This window comes from Lutjanus erythropterus, chromosome 8 (assembly GCF_056507025.1).
Source record: "Lutjanus erythropterus isolate fLutEry1 chromosome 8, fLutEry1.hap2, whole genome shotgun sequence".
NCBI lineage: Eukaryota > Metazoa > Chordata > Actinopteri > Lutjaniformes > Lutjanidae > Lutjanus > Lutjanus erythropterus.
The window spans coordinates 33,875,971-33,890,742 of NC_139324.1; the positions used below are offsets into that span (position 1 = coordinate 33,875,971).

At 39.8% G+C, this 14,772-nt stretch overlaps 1 protein-coding gene across 1 annotated transcript; it reads right to left on the bottom strand.

Annotated features, from left to right (window-relative positions):
- Positions 1-1,714: 1,714 nt before the first annotated feature.
- On the bottom strand, positions 1,715-13,623 carry akap17a (A kinase (PRKA) anchor protein 17A). Its single transcript, XM_084725362.1, has 7 exons — positions 13,485-13,623; positions 11,264-11,611; positions 10,824-11,042; positions 9,081-9,293; positions 7,005-7,153; positions 5,397-5,637; positions 1,715-3,347 (listed from the first exon to the last, which is right to left on the bottom strand). The coding sequence occupies exons 2-7, from the start codon at positions 11,588-11,590 to the stop codon at positions 2,445-2,447; spliced, it is 2,052 nt and encodes a 683-aa protein (XP_084581488.1). The 5' UTR covers positions 11,591-11,611; positions 13,485-13,623; the 3' UTR covers positions 1,715-2,444.
- Positions 13,624-14,772: the final 1,149 nt, after the last annotated feature.

Consider the following 14,772-nt stretch of genomic DNA (forward strand, 5'->3'; position numbering starts at 1 on the left):
CACCAAAGTCACACAATAACACAAACAAACTAACAGCGGTACAACAGCAACTCCTGTGTTCTGCCAGGTAAAAGATTTGACAATGGAGTCTGGCTGGTTTAGAGAGAGTGGAGCCCAACACAGAAGACTGCATGGTTGATCTTGAACAAAACAAAAATATGCCATCGAAATGTTTTCAGCTCGTGTTTTTATTTTAACCACATGTGTGCAAGACATGCTCTAGTAGATCACGAGCATACAGTACACAGAACAGAAGGGCTTTGTCATGACAAATAAAAATGTTGATGTAGCAGTCTCAACAAAACTATTTGACTCAACTGACCCAAAGCTGACGTTCAGCTAAGAGAGCAGTCTGTACAGTTAGTAAGGCTAAAGAAATGTATGCGGCACTACAATGTGAACATTAAAGCAGGAGCTACATCCTAACATCCCATTTTTACTTGGTACTGTGCTGGTTTGACTCGAATGCCAGAGGCTGCTTTCCTAAACAAAAACTTAAAAGCTTGGAAAAACTCTCAAATCCATCACTTGTTATTTAAGCTTGCTGAGATCCAATATATCATTACAATTTTCAACATCAAGTCTTCACAAAACTCACACAATCGACAAATCACTTCTTCTTTTCCAAACAAAACTCTTCCAAACATTGTGAAATTCAAATAAAACTAAAATGAATCAGCCGTTGTCAGCTGACACTGTGCGATCATCACGGTGCTGCATGTCTGAGCTCAACAGCCAGTCTGTTGCAGAGTTCAGTTGAGTTTTGTTTTTTTTTCTGAGCTCCCTGTCAGCAACACAGCCAATACTGAAGAAGTATTCCAAGAAATATTTTAGGCAGTCCGGAGGTCCACCTAAACACAGAGGTATGTTTCTCGTTGTCTGTGGAAATTTCACATTTGTAACGGAACAGCAGCCATTCATTTCAGTCCAGTCGCCCACAGCTGTGGCCGTCGTAACTTCATGCTGATTTAAATGTCCAAACAGGATCAGGCTACAAGTGTGGATGAACAGGCTGGTGCTACATCAAAATGACAAACACAATTTGTACTCCGTCTTTGCCACTTTCTATAGGTCGTATTCATGCATAAAGACAACTCGCTTGCAGAAGATGAAGGTCATCAACAGGATTTTAGGTTCACAGTGGGGTGACACTGGTCTGTCGATCTGCAAAAACAGCAGGCCTGTCATTTATTAGCTTTTAATTCAACAGCAAGCCAATGGTCTAATCTTCCAGTGCAATGGATGCCAATGATTATATGATGGATTTTTAATTTTATCACTAATTTTAAAGGTAGAATATGCAGGATTTGCCCGTTTTGTTGGCCCCCACTCCCCCGACTAATGAAGCTGTTAATCAGAGAAATTTTTTTCTGATTGTTTCACAGTGGTTACGTTCGAAAGCACAAATAATCACACCGACACCTCCACACAACCCTGCAGAGGTTTTAGTTGCTGTGAACGCTGCTCTGCCTCTGTGTGAACGTCAAACACAGACAGCTCATGAGAAAGAGGACAGCGACGGAGACAGCGATGTAACCTGGACGCTACATTTTTACAGAGTGCTGACCTCAGCATCGCCACACTGTTATTGGCTGGTGCCAATGATTCCCAGAAATGTCCTGAACACAGCCAAACAATGAGAAACTAAGACAGTACAGGCCGAAGGCAGGGTCTGTCCAGATAGACTCCATCACACACTTCTAGTCGGTTGAAGGGTATTATTTCTGTATAAGTTTGGGAAAATCCTGCATAGTATGCCTTTAACTTGCAACTAAGTTTATTCCTCCTATTCTTGCTTAATTTCCAAAAAGAATTAGTGCACTTCAGTCCACATGTTGATCCATGTCTTTCAAACATGGCGAAGAATAATTTTCTAAAAAACAAACTGGAAACTTGTCATGTGAAAAAAAGAAATGTGGAAAAAAAAAACTAAATAAGGTAAAAATCAGTTCCCAAGAATCAGCTGCAACAATGTACACACATGTACAGGGGCGCACTTACATATGTGGGTTCAGTTAATTCTGTGGAGTCGATTTTACTTTAAAGGACCAGTGTGTAGGATTTAGTAGCATCTGGCGTTGAGCTTCCAGATTTCAAACACATTGCATCAACCTCCTCCCTCTAATGTGTAGGAGAAACTATGTTTGCTGCAAAACTCATGAAAGACCCTCTCTAGAGCCAACGTTTAGCTTGTCCTTTCTGGGTTACTGTAGAACAGTGATATTCAACTGAAAGGCCAAATATGGCTCGTGATAAGGTGCTGTTGATGTTGACTAAATATTAAATTCCATTTCTGCCATACACTGCCAATAAATCCTGGTAAATCTTACTGGACCTTTAATTTTCATTGGATCAAAAACATTTTTTCTTCTTTTGCACCTCACTGAACTGTAAACCCAGAAAGGGGGTATAAATCAATCAATAAACTGATCATATTGATTTGATTAGCGTCGTCTGGAGTGGCTCCTGTCTCTACTGTTGCTGTGCCTCCTGTATCTGCGGCTGCAGTAGCTGTGACTCCTCCTGTCTCGACTCTTGTTGCTACTCTTGGAGCTGCCTCTGCTGTATCTGCGGTGACTGTGTCTGCGGCTCCTCCCCCTGCTGTAACTCCTCCCGCTGCTGCTCCGGCTCCTGTCCCGGCTGGAGCTCGTGCTCCTGCTGCAGTGGCTGTGCCTCCTTCTGCCGTGGTGACTGTGGCTCCTCTTGTGACGACTGGAGCTCCTCCTACGGCGGCTCGAGCTCCCTCTCCTCCTGCTGTAGCTGTGAGAGCGCCTCCTCCTGCCCCGGCTATGCGGGCTCCTCTCTCTGTGGGAGCGGTCTCCGTCCCTTGCTCGCTCCTTGCTGTGCCTGCTCCTCGCCACCTCCTCCTTCCTTCCCTCCCGGTCCTTTCTCCTGTCCTCCCCTCCCCTCCTCTCCTCTCCTGCTCTATTTTTCCCCAAAACTTGGGAGTGCACGCTGGATTTGGATACCTGCCTCTCTTTGCTCTCAGCCGTTTTGACTCCGTTCACCCGACCCAGGACCCCAAACATCACATCGCCAGTGACAGACGCCTCCTCGCTCGTCACTGGGCCCGCCTGCTCCTGCATTCCTGGAGGTTTCTGGGTTTTACTGCTGCTCTTCTTCAAGAGGTTGCAAAGCAGTCTCTCCCTCAGCTCCTTCTCTCGGCGCTGGAGCTCCAGCGCCCGCTCCTTCTCCACCTCCACCCTGCGGAGCTCTTCCTCCTGCTTGCGTCTGCAGGCCTCCAGCTGCTGCAGACGAGCGAGTTCCTCCTTCTGTCGAGACTGCTCCTGCCTCTCCCGCTCCTCTCGTTCCGCTCTCTCTTTCTCCTCCTGCTGCTGCTTCAGGGCCTGGACACAAAGAGGAGGAAACAACACACGTAAAGATGAGAGAAATAATGAAAGTGAAAAAAAAAGCTAATTTAGTTTCGACAGTCAGGATAAGACACTGCTCTAATCTACTCCAGGCTGATATGAAGCAACCTTACAGCATCACCCAGGTCACAGGTTCTAAGACTGCAATGATTAATCAATTATTAATCGACTTTAAAATCAATCCCCAACTATTCTGATGATTGATTAATCATTCTGAGAAATGAAAAATGTCCAAATTCTCTGATTTCAGCTTTTTAGATGTGAACATTTGCTGGTTGCTTTAGTCCTCTGTGACAAGTCATCAGAAAATCTTGGGTTGTGGAAAAGACATTTGAGGACATGAATCTATAAAATTATCAACAGATTAATCAATAATGGGAGTAATAGTTAGTTGCAGCCATAAGAGGATCCCAAACAGATAATATTAGACCATGGATCCCCAATGTGATCGTATTTTGTCTAAACCAATCCCCTCTGAGTATTTTTTTTATATTGTTAGACATGATAATATAGATATAGTATAGAATACAAATATTTATTCAAGCAAAACTGGCTGAGCATTAAGCTCTTTTATGGCAATGTTGTAAAATGCTAAAAGAACATAAACTGTATGACAAACAGCAATAATAATAAAATGAAAAAGTCAGATAAAATAAATACCAAAAATAATACACAGCAATAAAAACAGTATGTAACAGTATGTGAACTGCAAGTCAATTAAAAACAATAAATAAAATATCCCTATTGGTCCCCAGACTCCAGTCTGAGAACCACTGACCCAAGTAATTTCATGTAAAAGCACATGATCAAGCAGTATCAAAATAATAAAACGTTCTAAGCTTGTGAGGAAGGAGGAAACAGCTTGTCTAATTCTGTCCGAAACAAGCTGCCAGCATCAATAAAGCTCAGAAATGCCCACATTTTATCCTGTTTGTTTAATGTGTAAACAAACTGAAGTGTAAAAACAACAAGCAGCGGTTTAATGTTTGGCTGTGTGTCAGACTACTTCTTATAGCGGGAGCGTCTTGGAGCGATTTAATGGACAAATATGAGAGTGGTATCGATCTTCTCAACTAACTCTCTGCAACAAAGTGAGCGAGTGCATTCCTTTAAAGACAAACCTCGACATCAATGGTCCTCTTTGATGTCAGACGCACCGAGTGAGTTGTTCTTACTGTATCCTCTGATGTTCAATATTTATGAGGCTTTTGAAGTTTCAGACATTAAAGGTTAACTCTCACATTTGGTTTTGAAACGCTCAGGTTAAGTTCAGTGATTGCAGTGTTTGCCAGGGTATTAAAGGGATAGTTCAGATTATTTGATGTGGGGGCTGTATGAGGTATTCATCCAAAGTGAGTGAATTATTTTATGGTAGATGGGAGGTCAGCATATCCCCGGTTTGGTGAAGCTGAGAGGGAAACCAGCACAGAAGATAAGCAATGTACTGCTGTGGACAGGGTCAGCAAAAAAAAGGTATTTTAACCACTTAAAAAAGGTGCACCTAAAAAAAACTCAATACCAGTACAAGTGTACTCTATATTTAGAGAATTTTCACCACCTTGCTCCTCCATCAGGCAGCCTTTTCTGATGGGAAACCGCAAAAAATTAAGCTATTGAGGCAGCGGTAGACCAGCAAATTCTGGATTTTGTCAATGGAGTTTGGTAAGTCTGAAGAAAGCCATATTTGGCTTCTAAAAAAGTGGTTTTCCTGTCAGAAAAGGCTGTCTGCCAACAAAGTAAAGCATTGGAAATATTCTAAATGAAGTGTACAATTTAACTGGTTTATTTAGGTCCTTTACTGAGTGGCTAAAACACCTTGTGTTGCTGACCCGCACCATCTACTGCAGGTAATACACTGACTATGGATAAATATCTCATACAACCCCCACATCAAATAATCTGAACTTTTCCTTTAAAGTATCCAATTTGTACTATGTGCCTTAGCACTGGTGTATTACTACCAGATGGATGTGTGCGTATCTCTGTTCACAGGTGTGTCGTTTATCTTGGTTGTACAAGCCGTACCTTGGCTCTGGCCAGCAGCTCAGCAATGAGCCTTATCGATTCCAGGTTGCGCTGAGCCAGCAGCAGCCTCCTCTCCTCCATTGCAATCTTCATCTGCAGCTTCTTCTGTTCCTCTTCCTGCTGTCGCCTCACCCTCTTCAGGTTCTTCCTCTCCTCTCTCTCCCGCAGCTTCTGCTCCCGCTTTCGGAGCCTCTCTTCCTTCCTCCTCTCCTTCTCCTCCTCTTCCTGCTCCTTCTGTTTCCTGAACAAAAAGGTAAACCGTCTTGGTCAATATCTGCTATCCAACTTTTTCTTATTAACTCTTGTCAAACAGTACCGTGTAGCAAGGCAATGAAGTGTTTCCTAGAACACTGGGAGGAAAATTAAAGGGACATTTCACCTCAAAATCAAAAATATATATTTTTCCTCTGGCCTGTAGTGCCATTTATCCATCCAGATAATTTTGGTGTGAGCTGCAGAGTTCTGGAGATATCAGCTGTAGAGATGTCAGCATTCTCTTCAAAATAATGGGACAACCAAAAAAAATTAGACAGCACTACAGACCAGGGGGGAAATGTGTAGTTTTTATTTTAGCGTGAACTGTCCCGTTAAATTAACCAAACAAACATTGTCACTGTCACACACTCAATATTATATTACCATGAATTCCCAATGTCTAATTTGTTGTTCCTAAGACCAAAGTGCTGAGATGAAAAAAGTCACTTTTCTCTCAGTGATATTGTCTCTTCGACAATGTCACTGAAGTTCTGGGGGGGATTTTGTTGCTTTGAAACAGCTGAATATTACTTGGTTTAGGAGAATGAATAAACAAAGCTTCCTTTTCAAAGCCTCTGTGTCATTATGTATTCATCTTAACAGTGAGATTTGACTGTGAATTATTCAAAAAAGCAGAAAGTATGAGCTGAGTCCTCAGAGTGAAGCTCTGTTAAGCTAATAACCACTTTGGAAATAAGAGAGAAGAAAGAAATGAGTTCACTGAAGAGGTAAATTGAAATAGTCACAATTTTATATTGAATTTGGGAATAGGTATAAGCTATTGTAATTGTGTGCACTGCATAGTAATAACACTTTGAGTTACATTATTGCTTTGCACAATCAAGTAACTACAGCAGGGGTTAGTGCTGGGGTGGGGAGGGGGAGTAACATTAGAAGAAAACTGGAGAAAAGGTGTAAATTTCTTCATTAATTTAGTCTGTGATGGCAACATCATTTTCCTGGGAAATGCCTGGCGGCACAGAATTGCATAGCGACAGTGAGGCTTATAAGGAATCAATTTAAATGCAGATGATATCGTTATTCTATAGCCATTATACTCTTCATTTACTTCATAATGATACATTCTATTTCTACTTTAATAAGACCTCTAACATGGGTGAGTTGAAGATGGATATATAAAGGAGGGTAGACTTCATGGACGGGTGAAACATTCATACAGCTTCCACTCAGGGTTCCGCATTTTCTAATATTTCCTTCCTGAAAGCTGATGTGAATGGTACCTATTTTCCAAGTTTTTACAGCGTTCTACAATATTTTTTTCATTTCTTTTAGTAACACAAGAACATGCATGGAGAAACTAAATCTCCATCTCTACTTTATAATCCATCGTACCTCTCCTCCTCCTTTCGCCGCTCCTCCTCTTCCTTCTCTCGTCGTTTCTGCTCCTCTCTCTGCCTCTCCAGCTCCTGTAACTTCAGCCTCTCCAGGCTTCTCCTCTTCAGAGCGGACTCGCTCAGGTGCTTGCTGGTGTCAAAGGTCACCTGACAAAAACACATAAGCACAGATACAAGACTTACAAAAAGTGTCTTTGTGTTGTACATAGTACCAAGTACAACATTTTCTTTTTCTTGTAAGAATCATTTTTTCAAAATCTGTTTCAGTATTTAGCATCTATGATGTCTTATTGCAGTCTTTATCAACGTGATGTATGTAATTTCAGCCTGTGCAGCAAATCCAGACAAGAGCTGCAACGATTAATTGAATATTATTCAAGTATTAAATTAATCTTTAACTGTTTTGATTATCAATTTTTTAGTAATTTTTAAGTAAAAAAATGAGCTTTGCTTCTCAAATATGACTATTTTCTGTTTTCTTTACTCTTTTATGACAGTAAACTGAATATATTTGAGTTGAGAGCAAAACAAGACATTTGAGATGTCACGTTTCACAATTTTATGACGTGTTATGAACAAAACAACTAATAAATTATTTGAGTCTTTTCAAAGTGGAGAGTAAAATAATTTGAGTGAGTCAGATCCAGCTATCTGACATTTCTAACAAATTTGTGTTTAGGAAGGTTCCAGAAGAAGAAGATCAGCAGCTCTACACCCCAGTATAATTTAATAATGTAATGATAATTAGCCTGTCGATCACCACAGTGTCTTGGTGAAAACTGATGCACAATATTGATCATCAGGCAAATTTACGAGGGTCATCATTTTCAAAATACTTCATGTCATATCTAAGCAAGATAAAAGCCGTGCTGAGATTATTAGAAGCCTTCTTCTGTTTTTATTTATGTAATTTACCGACAGAGGTGACTTACAAAATCTTCTTTTGTTGCTCATTTCTTGTGTACAGACTCTCCTCCTTAGCTTCTTCTAAACTAAATTAGATTTCACAGTGCAGCTTTATTCTGTGGATTAAGAGACCCGGCTCTCCCCTGCCCTCATTACCTTGGAAATAATGATGACAAAGCTTTAATTCTCATTCCACTAAAAGGTCTTAAAGCTGCTGCGTGACTCTGAACAACACAATCTAATTGCTAAAATCTGCCTATCCTCAACATCTCAGCAGCAGCTGCAATTCACTGGTGGCTTCACACACAAAACAGAGGCACGCAGGCCTCTGTGCCCACAGCACTCAATCAGACCAAAAATAATGACATGCTAAAAGAACTGCAAAGGTCTGTGAAAGTAAGGGCATGTGGCTGGAGGTTTTAGGTGAGAAAATGAAATATAACACAGGAGTGTTGCAGGTTTATTAGATACAAACTCTGCACAGAAGATTGTAATGCTATGAAGAAAAATGTAACTGCTGAAAGTCAAGAATTTTAGCTCCGTCTTCACAGTCATGATTTAAAAAGTTGAAATACACTGTCCACAATACAAAGTAATCTCCCAGGTATGTGCATCTGAACGGGCTTGATTGCCCAACACCCTTGCAATGACCATGGATCACAGCAAAAGTTAAGTCATGTTTAACTTTATGCTGCCTACATTTTAAGAAATTAATGTGGGTTTTCTAGTAAAAAAAGCTACAAATGTGGCTCAACTCCTCCTTTCTGCACTGTACAAGCTCTAAACTCCACTGCCAACGTCTGCCAGGACAGTGAATATTTTTGTGTGTACAGTGAAGAACAAATAAACACAAAGCTGTGTTCACCATTTTCCTTTCCTTTACACACCTTAATCATGTGCTAAAGCCAAGTTTTTTTTCAACTCTCTGCTCTTAAAATGAGAACTACTCAGTTTCTCTATCTAGGACTGAACATATTTAGGAACTTAAGCTTAAGAACATACACCAGGTTATGAAGCTCACAAACTCACCCCAATCTTCCATGCCCTGGAAGGAAATATTTCAGAATTTCAGCCGCATAATTGGGAAAAGAAATAAACATCTCTTACTACATTCTTGCTACAAACATTAACAGTTCAGCTGCTTCACCACCATGAAAGTCTACAGTACCTTGATGTTGCAGGCCACTGCCTTTCCGTCGTCTCCTTTCAGCATCAGCTTCATGCTGCGCAGGGTGTCCATTGCCTTGGTGAAGCCACAGTACTCCTGGTACTGGACATATGCCTCAAAGTTCAGATGACCTCCAAAACTGAACGTGTTGAAGTTCTTGTCCAGCATCTCCTCCCGGTATGGGTCCAGCATGGGGATGTCAACATTTCGCACCTGCAGTCAACAAGGAGGCACAATGACACAGTCAAATATATCAATTTTTTAATATCAGTGATGTGAGAAAATAATACATGACTTATGATTTCTTGCAACATTTTACTGGGATGTGTGCACAAATATCCTAATTCAAGTAAGTTCACTTAGATTTAATGCATACAATCACAACAACTCTTTGAATTTGAAATGAAGTTTATTACTATCCACTTATTACAAAAGTCAGCACACACAGAATTGACAAGCGATGCACCAATTGATACTGGCCAATATTCGCCTTGTTGACTGCAATCGATGAATAAAATGACATTCATTAATGGTAGGGGCTGATGTTTATCTATTGTACTGCATCAGTTCTGCGGTAACTAAATTTTGTGTTGGCTATTTGCAGTCGGACAACAGTAGCTAGCACACACAGCAGCTGTTTCGCAGAAGAGGCCACTGGCTACAAACAACTCCGGTATCTCAAAAACAGGATGATACATCTCAAGGGGTTTATCCTGATAAATAAATATTTATCTGTAAGAGGGCATCAGCTGCTGTGTTTCTTCTTTACAATGAAGATTTAAAGGGAGAATAAATAACAACAAAAACAAAATAAACAACCACAAAAAATGTTGGTATCTGAATTAGAGATGTTCCTCCTGACTAATTTCCCTGTGGACTTTTAATAAACTGATAATGTTAATAATTCTCTGCAAAAATACTGTGTGTATTCAGAGCCATTTCAAGCTGTTAATCACATTCTACAATAGCCAAATCAGATTTTGGATGCAGCTGAAATATGTGGCACCTGTGGTTAATATCTGTTCTGAATGCAGTAAAGCTTTGCTCTAATTGAGTGCTTACAATCTGACACAGTCTAAATTCAATCATATTTTCATTTTCTACACGAAAATACTGCCAAACCACACTGGTTTTACAAGTTGTCATCTGTCCCACTTTGCTGATAACAACATCTCTGCCATACGGTCATTAGTGAGAGGTGATGATGGCTGCAGCCCCACTAGCAGCGGCTGCATAACAACTTAGGGGCAACAGTTAAATGGCTTTGTACATAAATAAAATATTGCTAGATAGTTTAACCAACCAGCAAGTCTGGTCTTAACTAGCGAGGGTAACTAACTAATTGCACACATCCTTAACCAGCATGGGCCAAATTGTTATTTTACACACCAATACCAGCCCAAAATGAAGCAAAATCAATGAGCATCCCTTGAATTGACCAGTTAGAGGGGGACTACAGGTCTACACAGCAGAGACTCTCCACCACCTTCATTATGTCACTTGCAGTAAGATTCAGTGCTCAAACAAACCCATAGTAATTACAAAATGTGTACAGATTTCACCAGCCTTGTCTAAGATAAATAAACAGGCACAAAAAAAAAACTTCAGCAGCATCTTGTATGGTATATTATAGCCTTGTGGGGCGTTACCTAATTTCAAACTAACATATTATATTAAGTGAAATCTGTGTTAAGTTTAGTTTCCTGTTAAATACAGAAAAGCAGAAACAGAAGTGTGTACCACCTTGCCAAATGTCTGGAAAACAGCGATGAGGACCTCTTCAGAGGGCCGGTCTGGGAACTGGCTGTCTTTCTGGCTGAACCAGCGACAGGGAAGTCCCTCCAGGTGGATGGTGTCGGGTCTCTCTCCCGGCAGGGTCTCATTCATGTCCTTGGCGTCGCGGAAGAAGGAGTCCCAGTCGTGACGTGTAGGAAAGTCCACCTTATTCTCTACCGCACGAACCTGAGGAAACAGAGGAGAGAGAAGGATTAATACACATTCAGTTGTCTGTTTATTAAGAGCACTACTAATTTTCCCTTTGTGAGATTAATTAAGGATTATCTCATTTTATAAATCAATTTTAAAATAAGCTTTTTCTTTGAACATTTTAGAAAAGGGTTGATACAAATTTGAGGTCATTTTGGAGGTGCTACTTGTATGGTCCACTGCAATGTCAGCCTTACCTTCAGTACATCAGTAAATCCACTAAGTTTGATGCTCTTCCCATCCAGACGACCCAGCAGGCTCTTGACCACCGTCTTGTTTTCCACCTCGCCCTCGAAGCGGATGAAGTCCATGGTGCTCTTGGATATCCGCAGCGCTGAAAACTGCTCTGGAGCCACCATGGCCTTTACTCTCTCCATTACCTCCCAGTTGGAGATGCTCTTTCCTGGCAGCTTGAGCTGGGGCAGAGCCACACTGATGGTCATTTTGGCAATGGGCTTGAGGTACAGGTTGTACTCGGAGGAGAGACACACCGCCTCTGTAGTATCATGGACAATGGTGGTCATTGTTGCAGACAAGATGGGAAGCTGCAGGCAGGTTGGAGAGACAGTACAGACTGTTAGCACATTTGCTATTGTTGAAATAACCCTGAATTAGAGGACTACTTACTTTTCAACAAAAAACAACACCACATCCCTGTCCAAATCAGAAAGCTGTGACATAAACTTCAAACTTAACTAACAGATAACACAAAAGATATACTGTGCATTATGGCTGCCTCCAATATCATGTGTCCACTGAGAGTTTTGCACGTCCCCGGAAATCCACGCTATGCATAAGTAAACACAAATGTGTGGTTACGGTACATCTCTGGCCTATGCGTTAAGTTCAGTTGATATTTAGTTTAACATCAACCACAGGTAGGTCAGTTTAGGTTAGAACTTGTCTTTGGCATCACCACAATCACCATGAGTTACAAATAGGGATACACACTATTCATCAGGGCCACTGAATTATCGGCCGACATTGGCCTACCCAGGTATATTGGTCAATATTGATATAAGCATATGTTAGCCAATAAATATTGGCTATACTAATATATGATTTGACATATTATCAAAGTATTAAATCTGATTTTTTTAGGCAAATGATGCATAAAAGCCAAAGTATATTAAAAAATGAGAAATGATCAGTTATCCTCTCAATATTGGCCTTGGTAATTATCAGTTATCATATCGGCTGAAAAAGAATACATACTGTGCATCCCTAGTTACAAATAAAATAGTGGTACAGAAGAGGACAAGTAGATAGTATAAAAAAAATCAATTATCCACAAGTTGGAAAGTCTTAACCACAATCAACCCTGATTACAGATAAGACAATATTAAAAAACACTAAATTGGGAGAGCTTAGAGTTCAGTCACAGGCAATTCAAATGCAGTTTATTAAGCCTATTACTAAGTACTAAACGCTAGAAATCAGCATAAAAAATACAAATGTACAAATACAACAGGGGGTGAGGGAAGGGTACAATTGACTCTATATTGAACAATTTAACTATTTAATTACACTTAGAATGAATAATCTCTTGCAGACGTTTATGGTGGTTTGGAATAAATCTTTGGAAGACTTGTTTTGTGCATAAAAGAACAATCCTGACCCCTTTTATTGCCATTTCTGCATCACCTTATATTTCTTGACTTGTGTTATTGAAAACATACACACATGTTAAATACTTTATAAAGAAGATAAGAAGAAAGAGAGAAATTCATTTAGGCTGAGTTAACAACCTGTCTCATTATTTATATTTCCTCTCAACAGGAAAACGATCCAGGAAATTTTAGTCTGCTTCATAAAATGAGACAAAGTACGTGCATCGCTCGTATCAGTAAAATACTCTGTCTCATCAAACCTACAGCTTCAAACAACTGGCTAGCTTAGCGAAACCTAACTATCATTAATGTTATACTACGGTACATTAGCATAGCGTTGGATAACATAGTAAAAACGCGATTTATAAATCAGCTAACGATTCATTTCAAGTTGAGGAAAAGCTTGTTGTTGTCTACTTGTGTTAACGCTGACCCACTGTTATTAAACGCTGTGAAACTTTGACTGTATGCTAAAGTGTTAAACTGTAACGTTAGCAGCTAGCTTGTCGATAGCTACAACGTTTAGCTAACGTTAGCGTCAGAAACCTGAGGGGAGACGAAAGTTTAATGAAACAAATAGTTAATGAACAACTCATAGATCACGTTGATAAAACATTAGCAATACACACAGCATGTGCTAGTTAATAACACCAGCTAACTATGGTTGGTGTTGTTTGTAATTAACTAGTTGTAGAGAGTCTAGTTAGCTTGAAGTGTTCTCTGTGGCTCTTAGCTTCTAAACAAGGTGTCAGAGCTTTTATATAAAAGGTTAGACTGAGTTACCACAGTCGATTTCACCGCCACCTACCTAACATCTGTTAGCCTCCTGAGAGAAAAAAAAAAATCAACAATCGTACTGTATTGATTTATCCAGTAACATATCCATGAACACTGCAGGAAAAAATCCACTACATTCAACTTCCGCATGCAGTAACCTTTGACCTGACAAGGAAACAACGTGTAGAGCAGCAACATGGTGGTCTTATTTTACAACAGTGACACCATGTGGAACATGTCTGTAAGAGCATGAAAATATGTCGTTTATTATCGCGATTATCATGAATATTTTAGTCATTTATTTGTTTGTTTGTTTGTTTAACATTTATTCAACATTTATTAAGAATTATTTGACCAAGCAAGTCATTAAGCACAAATTCTTATTGTTACAATGGCAGCCTGGCAAAAGGTCTGGTGCATCTATTTGTTTTTAGGCTGTGGTGACGTGAGTAAAGTATTTTTACAGTTTTGAGATTGTAGGCCTTCTTGAGGGTTTAAATTTCAAGGTGCTTTGTTCTTCTACTGCACTGCATTTATTTATTTTTTTGAGTCAAATATTGTACTTTCGTACTTGTTAGATTTATATTATTTCTTCAAATCATAAACTATGCTCCTTTATTGTTGTCCTTTCCTTGGAATAATTTAATGCAGCATTTTTTAAACACTTCTACGGTCTACACTTCTCTATTATGTATTAATAATATTTGTACCATGCCAACACAGAATATATTTAATATTTACACACATAAATAGTTTGAAAAACAGTAATAGGTCTATCTTGGGATTTGAAAATGATAGGGGGAGCCACAATTAAAGGGTGCTTGAGGAATGAATTTGAAAACTTGCCACAGACCCCTGGGGGTCCCTGGACCCTATCTGAGAATCCCCTGGCTATGCTACCTTGCAATATAGTATACAATTAATAATATTAGCTCCATGTTTTCCAGCTGCAATAGTAAAGTGGTGTTTATACATTTACGCATTATTAATTATAATCTTGTATAATAGCCCAGAGGTTTTCAAACTGGAGTCTGGGGACCAACAGGGGCCCTTGAGCAGGTTCCAGTGGATCCCCATCAAAAAGACAAGTAGAATATAAGAACTTTTATCACATTTTTTGAAGTTGGAACAACAAGGGAAAAAATAGGTTGGGTGCTTTGATCGATTGTAAGTAATAGTGATCCTAGTTTGATCATTGATTTACTATGAAGACTTTATTTTCCTCAAATCTAGAAATTAAAAAATACCATGAGGGGATTCCTTGAGACTAATTCATCTGATACTGGGGGTCTGTGGTCTAATGTGTATCTATTTTGGGG